This window comes from Triturus cristatus, chromosome 12, assembly GCF_964204655.1.
Source record: "Triturus cristatus chromosome 12, aTriCri1.1, whole genome shotgun sequence".
NCBI lineage: Eukaryota > Metazoa > Chordata > Amphibia > Caudata > Salamandridae > Triturus > Triturus cristatus.
The window spans coordinates 19,236,987-19,257,615 of record NC_140595.1 but is presented as its reverse complement, the minus strand read 5'-3'; the positions used below and the strand labels follow the sequence as shown (position 1 = coordinate 19,257,615).

Sequence of the window (20,629 nt, the reverse complement as noted above, 5' to 3'; positions counted from 1 at the left end):
ATATATATATCCTAGGGGATAGATTCGTTAGCATTAGGGGTAATCTGTTCTGTAGTGAGGGTATTTCATGGAGCCGTGCTGAATTCAGGCCTGGTAGGCCTTAAACGGGAGAGACTCCATCTTTCCTCCTGCTCTGGCAGCTCGGGATGTTTCTAGGTCATAGGCAGTGTTTTAGTTAGGAGGTGTTATTCGCTTGGAGAGAACCGGTTCAGGCCGGCCCTTATCGAAGGATTGTATTTTTCTTCATGCCGAAGACACTACATCAGGCCGGCCGGCTGGGAACGTATCCTTGGCACGGGGAGGTACAAGAATTTGGTGGGCGGCAGGTTACGGGCTGGAATTTTCCATGAGGAAATGCACGTCTATATTAGTAAAAGTTTGAGGCAGATACTGGCACTTGCTTCTTGTCCATGGGCGGCACCTGGCCGTTAGTAGTAAAGCTGCTACTTATTCCAGGGAAGACAGATGACAAACTTGGAGGTGGAGAAAAACCGAGAGATAGATATTCCAAAGAGAAGAGAGTAGCCGATGAGGAAGAGGTCCCAGTGACTCGGAGAGGGAGACGGGAGTAAACCCGTGATTGCGGAGGTGTGACTTCCAGGCGAAGCCGAGGCGCAGACGAGAAGGGAACCTAGATGACCATTGAGTGCAGGCTACATACGACCAAGGTGATGTCAACCCCTTACTATTAGAGTGTACAACTTAATCTTTCACTTTTCTTTGATATGTATTATGTTCCGTGAGTGTGCATGTAATAACTAAATAAAGTATTCAGTTTGTAGTAAAGCAATATGTGCTACGTGTTCTTGTGTAAGAGGGTAACCTATTCTTCTAGTCAGCTGTGACTTAACATGAACAGATGTTAATCCTGATCAGGTAGGTGGTAACTGAATAAGGGAGAAAGGAGCCCTTCGAACTGGGGAACAAGTTGTGCTCAACTAGCTGTCTTTGTGTGATCTGATATATAGTAACACTGATGTCGTGGTAATTATAGGATGAACTCGTGCTAAGGCTGCCGTCTGGGCAGGAAGTCCTGGGTCCATTTGGGACCGCGAGGCTGTGACTGCCGTCTGGGCAGGAAGTCTGTGGCTGCCGTCTGGGCAGGAAGTCCTGGGTCCGTTTGGGACCGCGAGGCTGTGACTTGTCTAAAGCTGCCGTCTGGGCAGGAAGTCCTGGGTCCGTTTGGGACCGCGAGGCTGTGGCTGCCGTCTGGGCAGGAAGTCCTGGGTCCGTTTGGGACCGCGAGGCTGTGGCTGCCGTCTGGGCAGGAAGTCCTGGGTCCGTTTGGGACCGCGAGGCTGTGGCTGCCATCTGGGCAGGAAGTCCTGGGTCCATTTGGGACCGCGAGGCTGTGGCTGCCGTCTGGGCAGGAAGTCCTGGGTCCATTTGGGACCGCGAGGCTGTGACTGCCGTCTGGGCAGGAAGTCTGTGGCTGCCGTCTGGGCAGGAAGTCCTGGGTCCATTTGGGACCGCGAGGCTGTGACTTGTAGGTCTTGGTATATATAGTAGGAATTCCCTGTCCTTAGGTGGTACATATATGTGGTTATTTAGGTGTAAATAGGCCCTAGGGAGGGGGTAACGTTCTGGTTTGGGTTAGAGAGGCTCTGCTGAGCGGGTTCCGAAAACCCAAGCAGAACATTTGGCGTCACGAACCGTTTACGAAACCTGTGTGCGTTGTGGTTGTCTTGTGTTTGCTTTCGGCGCGTGCGTGGTTTTGTTTGCATTTTATTTTTGTATATTTGTGTGTATAGTTTTTATTTTTCTTCCTTCTTTTCTTTCTCTTCTTTTCTTCTTTTTCCTTTTTCACGATGTTTTCTAGAAGGTCTAAATCTACTTTTAAGTTGCCCGTTGATATTCCCGGATGGGATTCAACGCCTTATGAAGCCTTGGCCCGTGAGTGGGCTGATTCCACTGGTTTGAGTGAGAATTGGAATTCTTCTTTGGAGCTGGCAGAGCCGGCTGATGTGATTGCTTGTTTGCAGAAGGCACCCGTATCGAAGGGTGAGGAGATTCCCATTTTGGGGCGCAGAGGTTGGATTCTTTTGTCTGCATACAGGATTCTGCATGAGAGATTGTTGAAGTTACAGATATCTCTTAAAGATGTGGAAGCGCACTTTGAGATTCAGAATTCTCATACTTTGTTGCGGTGTCAAAATAAGTTGCTTGCTGATAAACTTGAGACTTACCAAACTATTGCCGAACGGGCGGCTGTGCGAATTGCTCGTTATAAATACAAGAACAGGCGCGGTCGGGTTTCGACGCGAAAGGTGCGTCTGGTCGTGGCGACAGCTGGGCTGGATTGGAATCCTGATGAATGGGATGGTAATATCTGGAACTCGACGGATTCTTGTTCCTCGGGTGAGGAGTCTGCCAAGCGCGAGTCTTCTCGCTCCCGCCATGATTGTAAGTCTGCTTCTCGCACCTTTGATGGTGCACCCCGTGATTACGCTCGTTCTTCGAGTGGGATCAATGCTTCTTACACTGATTGTCCCTCTACGAGTACTGATCGGGCTCCTTGTGATGCTCGTCCCACGGTTTCTGCGCATCCAGTTTTCCGTCGGAAGTTGCAGCAGTCTCCCAATGCTCCGCAGGGTATTTCTTTGGACTGTTTAGAAGACTTTACTCAGCAGGAAATTAGTGATATTTTGCAGCGATTTCGGCAGCGAGCTGGTGAGTCCTTGCTCACATGGATGGTGCGCCTTTATGAACTGGGCGCTGCTGGTATTATGTTGGATACTGGCGATTGTTTAAACTTCTGTTCCTTGAGTTTGGATTCTACTGTGCAGGATCATTTTCGTAACTATAATGGTGTTGGTCAGATTTCTTTACTCCAATTGGCGACTGAGGGTTGTAATCTAAAATATCCTACTGAATCTGACTGGCCTGTGAATGACAAGCCGTGGTATACTTTGCGTGATGCTGCTCAACGTCTCAAAGAGGAGGTGATGAAAACGGCAATTTTTCTGGGTACTGCTGACAGGTTGCTTGATGGTTCATTGACATCTTCTGTGCGGAACCGTATCATTCGATCTTCCCCTGTTGCTTATAAGCAGGTCATGATGACTTTATTGATTAATCAGACTGGTAACGTATTATCTACGGTTTTGGAATCGGTGCGCCAACTCGGTGAGTTGGGTGAGTGGTTTAAACCTGAACGGCAGTCCCGGCCTGACACTCGTACTCCTGGTGAAAATAAACTTACTAGACGTGATATTTTTTTCTGGTCTTCTGGCTGATGGTGTGCGGAGGGAGGATATTGATGGTGAGACTACCGCTCGTTTGTGGGAGTTGTTTCGCAAACGTGGCTTGGATCGAAAGGAGGGTGCCCGGCGTGTTCGGACCACTGAGTGTGATCGTGGTGGTTCTGACGGTAGCGGTGATGACGACCGCCGTGGGCGCTCTGTTCGTCGTGATGATCGACGTTCTGCACGTGATGTGTCCCCCCGTCGAGAGAGAGACAGGGAGAGAGAGGGGGAAAGAGAAAGGGGGAGAACTGACTATGTTTACAGCAGACGTAGAGATGATAGGGATCAATCCCCTGAGTTGAGGAGGAGAGAGGATCGTCACAGTTTGGTCGATCGTAACCCGCAGTACAATGCAGAAGATACGAATCCGTTCCGTACTGGGAATGGATATGAACAGGAGGTACCGATACCTAAGAAACGTGAGAGTCTTTATCCTGATCTATCCTGGTACACAGAATGCAGTAAGAATGACTAGGAAATAGGTCAAGCTCCGGTACACAGATGGGCTCACAGAGATAATAGACCCTATGTAGATATTGATATTTATTGGAGACATCGTAATATCCAAAGGGCCCGAGCATTGGTAGATACAGGAGCGGAGGCCACTCTTATTCATGGAAAATCAAAGAAGTTTACAGGTCAGCCTTTTACTATTACCGGATTAGGTGGAAAAGAAACCCCTGCAGTTCAAACTTTGCTTGAAATGAGAATAGGTAGAATTCCTAGAAAAGAGTATTCTGTACTAGTAGTGCCACTTCTAGAATTCATAATTGGGATTGATATTTTGAGAGGAATGACTTTGCATCTAGATGACGGATGTTACCAATTTGGAACAACGCATTATATATCGTCCAGACCTATACGGGTTGGTCGTTTAAGAATGCCCCCCATACAAGTTCCCCATGCGACAAAAGTGGTTCGTCAGAAGCAGTATCGTATTCCAGGTGGTCATGAGGAGATTAGTACCACTATTCAGGAGTTAGTGGATGCAGGAGTCATAACCCCAGTTACTTCTGCTTGGAATAATCCTGTTTGGCCGGTGCGTAAGAGTGATAACTCTTGGCGCATGACCGTTGATTATCGAGAATTGAACAAGCACACACCCTCTTTGACTGTTGCAGTACCGGATGTTATTACACTTATTGAGAGAATCCAAAAGCATCCAGGTACATGGTACGCGTCCATTGATATTGCTAATGCTTTCTTTTCAATTCCGATTGCCCCAGAGTGTCAGGAACAATTCAGTTTTACGTGGAACGGGCGTCAGATGACGTTTAGAAGTCTTCCCCAGGGCTATGTGCATAGTCCTACGATATGTCACCGGCTGGTGGCAGAGCATTTGGCTGAGGTACCGGTTCATCCCCAAATTCAGATATGTCATTATATTGATGATGTTTTGATCCAAGGCGAAACACAAGAGGAAGTTCAGACCCAATTAGACAGAGTCATTGAGTGCCTGCGTGAGAAAGGTTGGGAAATCAACCCAGATAAATTGCAAGGTCCGTCCCAGGCTGTAAAATTTTTGGGTATTAATTGGCATGAAGGGCACCGTGAAGTGATCCCTCAGGTTAAACAGAAGATTCTTGATTTTGCAGTTCCTAGAAATAGGAAAGAAGCCCAGAGCTTCATTGGTCTGTTTGGCTTTTGGCGCCAGCATATTCCTCATTTGAGTCAAATATTGGCCCCCTTGTACCGGGTCACGCGTAAAAAGAATGCATTTGAATGGGATAAACCACAGCAAGATGCGTTTAGTCTGGCAAAAGAGGCAATTCAACATGCTCTGGATTTATGGCCTGTACGTGATGGTGACGTGGATTTGAATGTGTCTGTACAGGGCCTTTATGCAAATTGGAGTTTGTGGCAGAAACAAGGCAGGAGTAAAGTACCGTTAGGTTTTTGGACCAAAAAGTTACCTGATGCTGGTGAGCGTTACACACCCTTTGAGAAACAGTTACTTGCTTGTTATTGGGCTCTGGTGGATACCGAGCAATTGACTTTGGAACATGATATAGTTCTGCGTCCGGAAATTCCTATCATGCAGTGGGTCCTGAGTTCGCCGAAAACTCACCGAATTGGACACGCTCAAGAGGCGAGTGTGATTAAATGGAAATGGTACATACAAGACAGGGCACGTGTGGGCCCGAAAGGAATTGCTTCTTTACATGAGCAGGTGGCGCGAGCGCCATCGACTGAGACTGAGAGTGAATGTTCCGTACCTTTAGCACAGGAGTCTCCTGTCAAGTGGGGTAAGCCTTTTGATGATTTGTCCGCAGCGGAAAGAAACCATGTTTGGTTCACTGATGGTTCAGCGAGGTTTATAGGGATGACACGGCACTGGAAGGCGGTGTCCTATAATCCGATCACACAGAAATTGTTGAGCACAACTGGTGAAGGTAAAAGCAGCCAATTTGCCGAGCTTTACGCTGTTTACCAAGTTTTGAAACAAGAGTTACCTGGTACATGTCATATTTTCACTGATTCTTGGTCTACTGCCAATGGACTGGCTGTTTGGTTGCCAACTTGGCATTCCCATAATTGGAAGTTACATTCCAAAGAATTATGGGGAAAAGAGTTATGGCAAGAAATTTGGGAGATGCTCCCACAGAGTACTGTTACAATCTTCCATGTGGACGCTCACACCCCGATAGATTCTCTTGACAAATTTTTTCATAACATTGCAGATGAGAAGTCTAAAATTGCTGAGGCAGTGGTGGACAGGCAAGATTCTGATATTGCGGGATTGGCGAAATGGGCACACCAGAAGGCAGGACATTTTGGAGAGAAGGCCACTAGCAGGTGGGCTGCTGATCGAGGAATTTATATTCCCTTAGATTTAATCAAAAATGTTATTTTACACTGCCCCGTTTGTCAGCATATCAGACGGCGTAAGGTGCCCCAAATTGTTAAAGGTCATTTACATCGCGGCAAATTGCCCGCTCAAATTTGGCAGATCGATTACATTGGTCCACTTCCCATGAGTAGGAATTGTCAATATGTTTGCACTATTGTTGATACATACAGTGGCCTGCTGGTAGCCCTTCCCTGTAAGCAAGCTACCCAATTGAATACCATTAAAACATTAGAATTAATTATGATGTACTATGGTGTGCCATTCCAAATTCAATCTGATAATGCATCCCATTTTCGTGGAAGATTGGTACAGGAGTTCTGTGCGGAAAACAATATTGAATGGATATTCCATATCCCCTACTACCCACAGGCCTCGGGCCTGGTGGAGAGATTGAATGGCCTGCTAAAGGACCAGCTGCGTAAGTTAACGGATGACAAGTATAAAAATTGGCGAGACTTTTTGCCCCAAGCACTATTGATTTTGAACAATCGTCCTTTTTTAAATGCTGAATCTCCACTCATGCGTTTGTTTCCCCCGAATGCTGAGGCTATGCCTAATGAAATCAGAGAAACCGTGATGTATTGGGAAATTACTCCCGGAGCTTTGGCTCCATGTAGAGCGACCCCAGGGTCGGCAGGTTTAGACTTGCATGCTATGGATGACATTGTTATAAAAAGTAGAGATCGAGTCATCATAGAGACAGGTGTTGGTGTTCAGATACCACCTGGAAATTTCGGATTGATCGCCCCTAGATCGGGGCTGGCTGTAAAAGGCATTCAGGTGCTTGGAGGAATTATCGACAGTGATTATCAGGGAGAGATTAAGGTGCTCCTGCTGAATAGCAGTGAGATTGACTTACTGATACATCGCACTGACCGAGTGGCTCAATTACTCATAATGCCTGTTTTCAGTGGTGTATTAATGAAAGGCACTGCTCCAACGTTGCTAACTGTACGTGGCCAGAAAGGTTTTGGCTCCACGGATAATCCTGGGGCCAGAGTTTGGGTGCAGTCGCCTAAGAATCCCCCTGAACAAGCAGAGGTCATTGCCACCGGTCAGGATAATACCATTTTGGTTATGAGACCAGGGAAAGATAGCTGGGAAGCGGTCCCGGCTGATAAATGTTATTTACGAGAATGATTAATGCCTGTATTTGGTTCTCTTTCAGATCATTCTTTGGATTGTTGCTGCAGGATGTGTCGGAGCCGGACTGTTTTCGGACTGGTACGACGAGAAAGGAGGGGTCCTATCAACCCGGGATGAACTGGGAACCCGAGTGTTGCGTTCCTTCGCTGCATGGGATTCATCATCGAACTTTTGGACCGCACTTGCCAAAAGGGTGACTGACGCCCCTCACTTCTGTTTGACACCGATGAGATCTGTCCATGACATTCTGGCGACCTGCCTGGTTGCTGTCCCCGCCTTATTGGAAACTTTAACTCATATTTTTAATGTCTCGAAGGCCCGTCCCAATATTCTCCTGGGTGATTTTGCTACCCATGTATATTGCCCCCTATGTATTGAATTGCCGAACGAGCAAACCCCCATCCAGTCCCAAATACTTACTTATAATATCACATAAGGTGATTTGTGCTTCTTTCTTACGTGTAATCCTAGTGCGATCTCTGAATGTCTACGCCTCAAACTAAAAGGCGCCACTTCATTTACCGCTCACGAACGGACTTTGTGCTTTCAAAGGACACCGACCACATGTGTTTCAGTTCAGAACAATATGACTTGTAATAGTTTGGTAGTTACCCCCAGTCACTATTGCACGATGTTACTACCTGCCGGATGGCTTTTCTCATGTGGTAATACTTCCTGGCCATTTGTCCCTGCAAACATTTCCGGAGGCCCTTGTGCCATTACGAGACTCAGTTTGTTGATGTTTGCATCGCACCCGAATGCCAACTCTCGTGTGCTTCGAGATACTGTAATGTTACAGGAGGATTGTGACCCATCTTTGCATTTATATTCCAAGTCTGAATACCTTAGCTTAGCTGTTTCAATTATTGGTGTTCCTGCTTTGGCGGTTTATAATGCCAAATCTATTGGGAAAATGGCCTGCTGGATGGTGAAATCTATTAATCATACTTCTACAATTTTGTCTGACATGCTATTAGACGCCCAGGGTGAACGTAGGGCCATTTTGCAAAATAGAGCAGCCATTGATTATCTTTTGCTTAAACATGGACATGATTGCTCGGACTTCGAAGGTCTCTGTTGTTTTAACTTGTCTGACCATACACAATCCATTCGTGCTCACATCGACAAGTTGCGTGACTTAACAGAAGAAGTTAGAAAACACATTGACCAGGGCTGGTTTGACTGGCTCTTTAATTGGTTACCTGATATACACGCGCTACGCCAAATATTAGGTGGTATTTTGATTGCTGTTGCGGTTTTGATTTCTATCTGTTGCTTTATTCAGTGTATTCCTTCATTATTTCAATTCTGCACACTTGGTACTAGACATAGATCAGTTAGCTTTGTTTCATATTATTCTTCCACAGATGTTAGCTCCATTTAATGAATGTATAATAGACTGAAGTCAAGGGTGAAATGTACTGCTCGATCTTTCCGGTCTTATTGTGTTGAAGGGTGATTTAGGTGACTTCAGTCTCTTTCCATTCAAGTCTAAGGGTTAGAGTAGTGTATAGAGCCTATTTATTAGGCACTTCGACATGATCCTGTGTTCTTCCCCATAGATCAGGGTTTGCATATATATATCCTAGGGGATAGATTCGTTAGCATTAGGGGTAATCTGTTCTGTAGTGAGGGTATTTCATGGAGCCGTGCTGAATTCAGGCCTGGTAGGCCTTAAACGGGAGAGACTCCATCTTTCCTCCTGCTCTGGCAGCTCGGGATGTTTCTAGGTCATAGGCAGTGTTTTAGTTAGGAGGTGTTATTCGCTTGGAGAGAACCGGTTCAGGCCGGCCCTTATCGAAGGATTGTATTTTTCTTCATGCCGAAGACACTACATCAGGCCGGCCGGCTGGGAACGTGTCCTTGGCACGGGGAGGTACAAGAATTTGGTGGGCGGCAGGTTACGGGCTGGAATTTTCCATGAGGAAATGCACGTCTATATTAGTAAAAGTTTGAGGCAGATACTGGCACTTGCTTCTTGTCCATGGGCGGCACCTGGCCGTTAGTAGTAAAGCTGCTACTTATTCCAGGGAAGACAGATGACAAACTTGGAGGTGGAGAAAAACCGAGAGATAGATATTCCAAAGAGAAGAGAGTAGCCGATGAGGAAGAGGTCCCAGTGACTCGGAGAGGGAGACGGGAGTAAACCCGTGATTGCGGAGGTGTGACTTCCAGGCGAAGCCGAGGCGCAGACGAGAAGGGAACCTAGATGACCATTGAGTGCAGGCTACATACGACCAAGGTGATGTCAACCCCTTACTATTAGAGTGTGCAACTTAATCTTTCACTTTTCTTTGATATGTATTATGTTCCGTGAGTGTGCATGTAATAACTAAATAAAGTATTCAGTTTGTAGTAAAGCAATATGTGCTACGTGTTCTTGTGTAAGAGGGTAACCTATTCTTCTAGTCAGCTGTGACTTAACATGAACAGATGTTAATCCTGATCAGGTAGGTGGTAACTGAATAAGGGAGAAAGGAGCCCTTCGAACTGGGGAACAAGTTGTGCTCAACTAGCTGTCTTTGTGTGATCTGATATATAGTAACACTGATGTCGTGGTAATTATAGGATGAACTCGTGCTAAGGCTGCCGTCTGGGCAGGAAGTCCTGGGTCCATTTGGGACCGCGAGGCTGTGACTGCCGTCTGGGCAGGAAGTCTGTGGCTGCCGTCTGGGCAGGAAGTCCTGGGTCCGTTTGGGACCGCGAGGCTGTGACTTGTCTAAAGCTGCCGTCTGGGCAGGAAGTCCTGGGTCCGTTTGGGACCGCGAGGCTGTGGCTGCCGTCTGGGCAGGAAGTCCTGGGTCCGTTTGGGACCGCGAGGCTGTGGCTGCCGTCTGGGCAGGAAGTCCTGGGTCCGTTTGGGACCGCGAGGCTGTGGCTGCCGTCTGGGCAGGAAGTCCTGGGTCCATTTGGGACCGCGAGGCTGTGGCTGCCGTCTGGGCAGGAAGTCCTGGGTCCATTTGGGACCGCGAGGCTGTGACTGCCGTCTGGGCAGGAAGTCTGTGGCTGCCGTCTGGGCAGGAAGTCCTGGGTCCATTTGGGACAGCGAGGCTGTGACTTGTAGGTCTTGGTATATATAGTAGGAATTCCCTGTCCTTAGGTGGTACATATATGTGGTTATTTAGGTGTAAATAGGCCCTAGGGAGGGGGTAACGTTCTGGTTTGGGTTAGAGAGGCTCTGCTGAGCGGGTTCCGAAAACCCAAGCAGAACACATGCCCACTTTGGGCAGCCATTAAAAAAAAAAATTTAATCCCTGTGGCCTGGTGGGCTTTCTGCCCCCTTAGGGAGGCAGATAAGGGGCTATTGCCCCATCTGCCTCTTGGGGGGGGGCAAAAAAACTGTATTTTGGGGAGCCCCCACCCCTAATTCCAGTGGGAAAAAAATCCCTGGTATCTAGTGGGCTCTCTGCCCTCCTGGGGAGGGGGGCAGATTGGGGGCTACTGCTTGCATTTGCCCCTCAAGGATGGGTCAGAAACACTAAGTTTGTGGGGGGAGGGGTGGGGGCATTGGCATGACCCTCTTGGGCAGCCCCCACCCCTAATTGCAGTGGAAAGAAAATCCCTGGTATTTAGTGTGATTTCTCCCCCCCCCCCCCCAGTGGGGTGGATTGGGGGCTACTGCCTGCATCAGCCCCCCAGGATGGACAGGAAACTGGAATTTTGTGGGGGGGGGGTTGGTGGGGGCATTGGCATGCCCATCTTCGGCAGCCCCCACCCCTAAATTAAAAGAGAAAAAAAAACCTGGCATCTAGTGGGCTTTATGCCCCCCGGGGGGGCAGATTGGGGACTACTACCCTCATCTGCCCCCCTAGCAGGGGCAGAAAGACTGTAATTGTTGCAGAGGGTGGGGGCATTGGCATGCCCGTTTTGGGCAGCCTCCACCCCTAATTAAAATGTCCAAATAAAATCCCTGGTATCTAGTGGGCTTTCTGTCCCCCCTCCCCCCGGGGGGGAATGAGATTGGGGGCTACTGCCCCCATCTGTCCCCCAGGAGGGGCAGAAAGACTGAATTCACCCAAATTATATGGGAGGAGCAAAGACCCTTGCCCAACGGGCCGCTCCCCCCTACCTGGTACCTAGAGGGTGGACACCCTCCTGGGGCGATCCCCAAACAGGGATCGATCAGGGATTGTTACCCTTAAAAAGGGGAGAGCCCCTGAGCTCATTTCAGTTTCGGTTTCCCTGAAATAACGTATGCGCGACGTGCACGCTGATCGTCATTTCAGGGAAACCTAAAATACAGCCTCAGGAGCTGAGGACTACCTCTGGTGCCCGCACCAGTGAGATTCCCTGTGCCATGGCGTCGGATGCGCGAGAGTAATTCGATGCACATGAGCACTTATGTGTCAGGTGGCTCCCGTGCTTCCGACACATAGAAGGGGTTAAACTCTGTATTTATCTTGTCACATTTGTGATGCTTTAAAGAAAGAAGTCAAATGTCACTCTAGGTCAGTGGTCTTCAAACTTCTTGATGCCAAGACCCCCCATCAGAATGTATGAGGCGTAAGGACCCCCTCCCAAAAAAACAATTCTAGAACCTGGTAGTCCTTATCATTGACAACCATAAATGTTCTCCAGAGAAATAGTCAATCTGTGGTTGCACCTCATTAGTACCAGTCAGTTTATCACTAAAATATAGCAATAAGCAACAAAAAGGTGACCAGAGCAGCTTACCAAAGAGCCTTCTACAGAGCGTCAACACCTGTTGCTGCTTTTTAGTAACTTTTAAACCTTTTGAGTAAATACATTTTTTTTGTGTTAAAATTAGCAGATTATGCGGCAGATGATGGATTATGTGGCAAATGCGGCCAATTTATAATTATGCTAAAATTGCTACGGCCGCACAATCATATAATTCCAGTGGCCCTTGGTATAATAGCTGTAATGCATGGGCTGCAACTTTATTGCACGGCATTAGAGGAAAACCATGCTATATTTCATGGGATGCTGACAGCTTGGCATTTACAGCTGCATGTAACTGGAGCTAGCTGAACAAAATTCATCATAATTAAAACATACGTACATTTTTTAGGTTTTTCACCGCCAGGTAGCTACATAAAAAATAACGGGCAGCTTCAATGAATAATAACTACATTTGAAAAAGTTGTTACTCAGTGGGAAATGCAATATAATAAATTAGGAAACCTCTATTAGTTAATGCATTGCAAAAGTCTGTGTGAAAGTAGAGCGCCAAAGAATTAAATCGTGGTTGGTGCAGTTGAGAATAGTGACTTGTGTATTTTTAGTGCTATGAGGTCACAGCCTGCGACAGAAAGCACTGTCACTATTTAAGTCGCTATTTTATACTTGCATTACACAGTATAAAACAGACCTCTATAAAATGTGCAAAATGTTCTACGATAAAATGGTGCATCCAAATATATACTGGCTGCTTCCAAAATATAGGTGTGCAACCCGCTCCCTTATAACGTTGTTGATGAATCAGCCCTATCGGATTAGCACCCACTTTGAGAAAACAAAACGATGACAAAACGGCGGAATTTTCCCATGTCCCTTGCAAGGCGGAACATCATTGTCCAAAGAGCATGTTTAAAATATGTTTACGGGAGTCGGATGGACACTGATAAAGTATTTAATTTACATTGGATACATTCACGATCACACTCGTTATATTGTTTTATTTTTTGACATTGTTAGCGGTGCGAAAAAACAAATGTACGTGACATTATCTAACTCAGTGAAATGGATTTATTATGAGCATGACAATGATTATGGTTTGTATTAGCATTTGTAGTGCATTATGGGAGACCGAGTGTTAGAAGATGGTCAGCCATCCACTATTGGTTCCGGGTTACACTACCACGTGATAGAAGGGGAGGAGTAGAGTTCAAATTGAAATAGTGGTGAACAACGACAAGGACATCTAATGGTGAGGAAATCTTTCGATGTAGGATGAGAAGATGATGCGTTTTTAACAGCAGGTATGCGAGGGGTTGGATTAAGGAATGAGGGTGGTTACACTAGGGGTGGTAATAAGGATTTAATCCATGGAATGAGAAGTTGAGAGGGCATACTACATGACAATGGATACATACGGGGAGGTAGAGACTGGGGTTGTTTAGAAGGAATGGTCTTCCTGAACGAGGACTCGGTTGTAATGTGCATAAACGGAACTCTAGCTGCTATAGTCACATGAATATTGGTTGAGCTGTAAATTGAAGACAACATTAATGTTTAGAATGCCCGTTATTTGTAAAACGGAGTACAAAATAGTATCGTTCACAGTATTTAAATGAAATGTCGTTTTTTATATTGGTTGTGATTGTAATGCATATTCTATTGTCAATTTCAGTTACCCCTGACGAAGGGCCCCCGAGGCCCGAAATGCATTGGGTGTTAATAAACTGCTTTTAATGGACATTGCCTTGGTACGTGTTTTTGATGAAGAGGTTCGGATGGCCCACTTAAACATGAGAAACTTAGAAAATTGCAGTTCCTTGCATGAGGATGGAAAATGTTTTAGGAAAGAGAGAATGAAACATGGAGCCAACAGTAATCAAAAGAAAGAAAAAAGGTTGAAAGAACATGAACATTTGCATATGCAACAAATGTCGTGCCACTGGTTTTGGGGTTTAAAGATAACCCCATTATATTGTTGATGTTCCAAAATATAGGGGCTTATTTATAAGCCCCTTGTGCAGCTGGTGCCCCTTTTTCTATGACGCTCTGGTTGCGCAGAGAGCAGCCCCGTATCTACGAGGTCACGCAAGGTCCCTTTGGGTGGCTTTTCATGGCCTCCTAGATATGGTGTAAGGCAACGCAGCTCAAGTTGGTGCGTTGTCTTACATTGCGTGGGGGGGGGGGGGGCATTCCATGGGTGTTGCCGTGTGTTTACCAATAGGTTGTGACACATTCCCAGATTTACAAGGATCTGTAAACCTGAGGATGGGTCAAAACTGCACCCTGCCCCCAGGGGATGCGTAGCAAGGAGAATATCTTTATTTCTCTTCAATTGTTTCCTCTTTCTATTGCGCAGGAAGACGTGCCTTCTTTCACAAAAACAATCCTGCCCTCAATGCAAACACCCTTGAACCATGGTGCAAGGGTGCCTGCATTGGCGCTAGGCACCAAATTGTGCGCCGGCAGAAAGGACAGGAGGTGCACTGTATCTTATAAATACAGTCCATTCCGGTACTTTTGAATTGGCATAGGGCAGTGCAGCAAAAATACTTGCAGAGCTGCCCTACACCATTTCATTGGAAATAAGACCCATAGATTTTAGTAATAACCAGACCCTATGTACTGCAATTTTTTTTACATAACTGTCCCTTCGAAACATTCTCAGGGATAGTAAGAACTATGTAAATACAATAACTATTAAAAGCAAGCACTTCACAGCTCAGTAAACTCTGTGCACTACCACTCAAAAAAGCGATTTAATCAATTAACTGTAGCAGAACTCTCCTGTCCAGAGAAATCAAAGTTAGGCAGACAACTAAACACACGTTATTTTGCCAGTGTGCTGCTAGCCTGAAAGAAATGCAAATGTGTACAACGAGTTAATCTGCAAATCCTTTACATTTGCAGATTAACTGGTTGTGCACATTTGCATTTCTTTCAGGCCAGCAATACACTCGTAGAAAGGTGTGTTTATCTGTCTGTCTTTCTTCGATTTCCCAGCAGAGGAAAGTCCCTGAATAACACTCCAGGGAAAACATGTTAACTACCGGAATCAACCGCCTGGGCCGTTTTCTTTAGCAAATGAAGAGCGCGACCCCCTTCCCATGCCTCCAGGGCCCCCCTGGGGGTCCCGCCCCACAGATTGAATACCTCTGCGCTAGGTCTTCTGAGAAATTGCTGCTTATTTTGATAACATGGGGATTGGTGTTTACAAACTCCTCTCACTTTGCAGTCAGAGAAAGAAAAGTAAAGTGAATTATGTGACAATCTGGCTGGGGTACAGGAATTGTGAAGGGAAAGACTGTAGGATCTCATCTTGGTAACACAACAAAATATAAATACCTGTAAATGAAGTGTACAAATTCAACAGTTATGAAAGCAAAAATTGAACACTTTTTGATGGAAGCAACGATTTCACCAGGACTAAAAGAAATCAAGACACTTTAACTGATGACGTACAAATAATAAATATTCACTAAAAACGGATTTCCACACATTATTATGTGTGTGTATATAGTTGTATCAGTAAAACTGCATGTGTGCGCAAATTTAGTGGCCATTTCAATGGAAAATGCGCAGTCTTTAAATGGCGGCGCACTACCACATGATGCTTTAGTTACATAAAAAAAAACCCTGCCAGTCTCATGTCCATTAAAGCTGGGTGGGTCACGAAAGTCTGTCGTACTAAAAAGTGTGCCATGGTTCTAGAAAGTTCAGGAGGCAAAGGCCTAGAGTGTTTTGGCACTACAGGCTACTTCAAATATTTGAAAGGAATCTGGGACTACCCTCAACATGTCCAGGTATGCGCCGAGTGGTATCTCCTCCTACCCTTACCCGCCATCGACATCACTTCGAACATGTGCACCTGCCACAATCATCAAGGCGTGTGTAAAATAACACCACATCGGCAATGGACTTCTCAAGGAAGAAATAAGCAAAACGCACAGTTCTCTTCAGTGCATTTATTTGTAACATTCATTTTTTACATATATTTATATATATATATATATAATATATTTTTCTTCTTGAGAATGCTAGTCGCAGCGCCAGCTGCACGAACGCCACCAGCTTTGCACCAGTGTCCACACACGTTAGTCAGACTCTGGGGCGGCTGGAGAGCTTTTACCTGCTCTCCCAAAGAGAGGGGACATGAAAAGACAATCCAGTGTTTAAAAAACCAGCAACAACAACTGCAAAGAGCATTCTTGAAAAGTGCAAAAGAGTGAGTCGTCTTTAAAAAAACAAAAAAACAGGAATGTGGGTATATGGTAAATCAGCAGCCGGCCAGGTATTTACCTAGAAGGGAAACAACATTTAAAATTAAACAGAATCCATACAAATATCACAGAGTAGAATCAGTGATGGATGGCAGGACTGAGAGGAAAGGATAGCTGGGCATGGGGTATAATGTGCAGGACTGACAAGAGCACAGCTGGGAACGGGGTATAATGTGCAGGACTGAGAGGAAAGGACAGCTTTGCATGGGCTATACTGTGCAGGACTGAGGAGAGCACAGCGGGGCACGGGGTATAATGTGCAATACTGAGAGGATAGGACAGCTGGGCATGGGGTATAATGTGCATGACTGAGGAGAGTACAGCTGGGCACAGGGTATAGTGTGCAGGACTGAGGACAGCACAGCTTGTCACAGGGTATAATGTGCAGTGATAAGGAGAGCACAGCTGGGCATCGGGTATAATGTGCAGGAATGAGGAGAGCAGAGCTGGGCACGGGTTATAATGTGCAGGACTGAGAGGAAAGGACAGCTGGGCACGGGGTATAATGTGCAGGAATGAGGAGAGCACAGCTGAGCATGTGAAATAAACCTAAGTAGGGCACATGAAGATACAGCAGAGTTTAGGGTTAGTTGGGAGTGTAACGCTAAACCTGTGGGTACCACGATATTTTCTCCTCCCAGATCACCTACCTGTAGCAAACCTCTTCTTCACCAGTGACATCCGGTACCCGCTGCCCACCAGCTCCAGGTCCACCCCGGACAGGGTGCTGCCCTCGCTGGTAAACTGGGCGGCCACCAGGGAGGCCTTGCTGGGCCCGCAGAGAGGCTGCCAGCTGGCAGAGAGGTGCCCCGTGCCTGCAAAGGAAGAGAACATGGGCATCAGTCCCTGAGCGGGTGGCACAGCCCCTGCCCTCACCTCCAACACCACGCACACCTCAGCGCGAGCCACAGGGACGGCCAACTGGCAGCGGTGCCCAGCATGAGCCCGAGGTAGCCAGCGCCTGCAACAGTAAACTAGGCCACACCCTAATATGGAGACACAGCATGTGCAAAGAGCCCCTCCCCCAGCTCCAGCCCTCACCCAGCCAGCGCTGGCCGAAGAAGAAAAGATAGGGCTAGCCTCAAGAGCAGACAACATGCCAAGACCACGTGCCAGGGCCAGTGCTTAATTGGAGCCGGTGGTTTCCGGTGCTCGGTACCCTTACTTGTCAACACCGGAGCTTGTGCCAGTCTGCCACAAGGTGGCGCTGTTTGGCTAATTTAAAGATGACCACGTTAATAGTTGAGTATTAATTCAATATGCATTAAAATGACAACTACCCGCCGCCCAACCCATTCATATAGCTTTAGGGCCTGGAATAATCCAAATTGTCACAGTTGTATGAGTGTGATGGTTAGTTGTGTTGTCATGACTCGCAGCATAGCAGAGAAATGTGTGGTGCAAGCTGCAGTGGCCTCCTGACGAGAGCCCTGGCACTTTAGAAAAAAAAAATCATATACAAATTAAGCACTCGCCATGGCAAGCACTCGCCAACTATCAAAACACACGGCACGTAAGCACGAGCAGAAATGGCCTGTGGAGGTGTCCGGCATGAGCCCAGAGCGAGCCCAGGGCTGTGAAGGTGGGGTGCCCAACGTGAGCCCAGGGCAGAGCTACGGATGTGCCCTGCATGAGCCCACAGACCTGAGGGCCGGGGTCACGTACACCCCTATCTCTCACCACCTGCTACAGCGTGGCAGCTTTGTAGAAGTCTTCAAATCATGGACTTGGGCAAAAGTATTCCGCAAAATCCGTCCTAGATACTAAAGTCACGTAAACCTGAGGCCGGTTGGCAGAACAGCGCACCACCAAGAGCTGGTCCTGCATGCATGCCTGGGCACATTACCAATGCTGCAGCGACACCTAGCGTCGGAAGATCATACGGCCTCTCCTGTCTACACCACCACCCTTCTGCACTACATACATACAGCAGGTGCAGGGGCACCACAGCCCAAGAGACTCAGGGGCCCACTAAACACCAGTTATGGCTGCATTTTACCCCTCAACCGCCAGGCTTGGAAGCCCATTTTCTCTGCTTGAACCAGGAAGGACCCATGGCTCCCAGGCCACCCCACGGCCCCAGTCCACTCCTCGGGCACGCGTCTTCCCTGCTCGTCAGTCATTCATACGAACCGTCTCCAGTCAGCCAGTCACCAACCTCTCTACTCTGCTGGCCACACCCCCAGTCCCCCTTTCAATCACCACTCCTCTACCTGCCCCTCAGAGACCCCTCGCACCAACCCACCTTCCCGCTCCTTCTCCATTACCAATAACTCCTTTATCCTGCGTCGCTCACAGTGACTATCTCTTGCCCAAGATCATTCATGCATCTCCTCAGTCACAGGAACTCCTCTGTCCAAAGAAACGTTCATTCAAATTCCACAGTCACAGCTCTCCGCCCCAGACACATCCTACCCCCGCACTCGCAGCTCTCCGCCCCAGACACACCCCTGCCAACCCATACCGGCACTCGCAGCTCTCCGCCCCAGACACAACCCTATCCCCGCACTCGCAGCTCTCCGCCCCAGACACACCCCTGCCCCCACACCCCCGGCACTCGCAGCTCTCCGCACCAGACACACCCCTGCCCCCACACCCCCGGCACTCACAGCTCTCCGCCCTAGACACATTCCTGCCACCCCCCCCCGCACTCGCAGCTCTCTGCCCCAGACACACCCCGGCACGCGCAGCTCTCCGCCCCAGACACACCCCTGCCCCCACACCCCCGGCACTCGCAGCTCTCCGCCCTAGACACATTCCTGCCACCCCCCCCCCCGCACTCGCAGCTCTCCGCCCCAGACACACCCCGGCACTCGCAGCTCTCCGCCCGACACACCCCGGCACTCGCAGCTCTCCGCCCCAGACACACCCCGGCACTCGCAGCTCTCCGCCCCAGACACACCCCTTCCCCCACACCCCCGGCACTCGCAGCTCTCCGCCCTAGACACATTCCTGCCACCCCCCCCGCACTCGCAGCTCTCCGCCCCAGACACACCCCGGCCATCGCAGTTCTCCGCTCCAGACACACCCCGGCACTCGCAGCTTTCCGCCCCAGACACACCCTACGCCCGCACTCGCAGCTCTCCGCCCCAGACACACCCCGGCATTCGCAGCTCTCCGCCCCAGACACACCCCTACCCCCACACCCCTGGCACTCGCAGCTCTCCACCCTAGACACACCCTACCCCTGCACTCGCAGCTCTCCGCCCCAGACACAACCCTACCCCCACACTCGCAGCTCTCCGCCCCAGACACACCCTGGCACTCGCAGCTCTCCACCCTAGACACATTCCTGCCAACCCGCCCCACCCACCCCCCCCCCGGCACTCGCAGCTCTTGGCCCCAGACACACCCCTGCCACCACACCCTGGCACTCGCAGCTCTCCGCCTCAGACACACCCCTGCCAACCCACCCCGGCACTCGCAGCTCTCCGCCCCAGACACACCCCGGCACTCGCAGCTCTCCGCCCCAGACACACCCCTGCCCCCACGCCCCCGGCACTCGCAGCTCTCTGCCCTAGACACATTCCTGCCACCCCCCCGCACTCGCAGCTCTCCGCCCCAGACACACCCCGGCCATCGCAGCTCTCCGCTCCAGACACACCCCGGCACTCGCAGCTTCCCGCCCCAGACACACCCTACTCCCGCACTCGCAGCTCTCCGCCCCAGACACACCCCGGCACTCGCAGCTCTCCGCCCCAGACACACCCCTACCCCCACACCCCCGGCACTCGCAGCTCTCCGCCCCAGACACACCCCTACCCCCACACCCCCGGCACTCGCAGCTCTCCGCCCCAGACACAACCCTACCCCCGCACTCGCAGCTCTCCGCCCCAGACACACCCTGGCACTCGCAGCTCTCCGCCCTAGACACATCCCTGCCAACCCCCCCCCCCCCCCAGCACTCGCAGCTCTCCACCCCAGACACACCCCTGCCACCACACCCCGGCACTCGCAACTCTCCACCTCAGACACACCCCTGCCAACCCACCCCGGCACTCGCAGCTCTCCGACCCAGACACACCCCTACCCCCCCCCCCCCCGGCACTTGCAGCTCTCCGCTCCAGACACACCCCTGCCACCCCACCGGCACTCGCAGCTCTCCGCCCTAGACACACCCCTGCCACCCCACCCCGGCACTCGCTGCTCTCCGCCCCAGACACACCACTGCCCCCCCCCCGCACTTGCTGCTCTCTGCACCAGACACACCCCTGCCCCTTAGGCACTCGCAGCTCCCAGACACACCCCTGCCCTACCCCAGCACTCGCAGCTCTCCTCCCAGACACACCCCTGCCCCCTCAGGCTCTCGCACCTCTCTACCCAGACACACCCCTGCCACCCCACCCCGGCACTCACAGCTCTCCGCCTCACACACCCCTGCCCCCCCTGCACTCGCAGCTCTCTGCCCCAGACACACTCCTGCCCCCTGGCACTCGCAGCTCTCTGCCCCAAACACACCCCTGCACCCC

At 49.4% G+C, this 20,629-nt stretch overlaps 1 protein-coding gene across 4 annotated transcripts in view; it reads right to left on the bottom strand.

The window, feature by feature from the left end:
* Positions 1-15,830: 15,830 nt before the first annotated feature.
* The window catches only part of FCHO1 (FCH and mu domain containing endocytic adaptor 1), a 228,030-nt gene continuing 223,231 nt past the window's right edge, over positions 15,831-20,629 (bottom strand). For all 4 annotated transcript variants that reach the window (XM_085639705.1, XM_085639708.1, XM_085639709.1 and 1 more), the window contains exons 28-29: positions 16,811-16,975; positions 15,831-16,179 (exon numbers count right to left, since the gene is read on the bottom strand). In XM_085639705.1, coding sequence (XP_085495831.1) covers positions 16,157-16,179; positions 16,811-16,975 — 188 coding nt within the window. In that variant the 3' untranslated portion in view covers positions 15,831-16,156. The remainder of the gene's footprint in view (positions 16,180-16,810; positions 16,976-20,629) is intronic.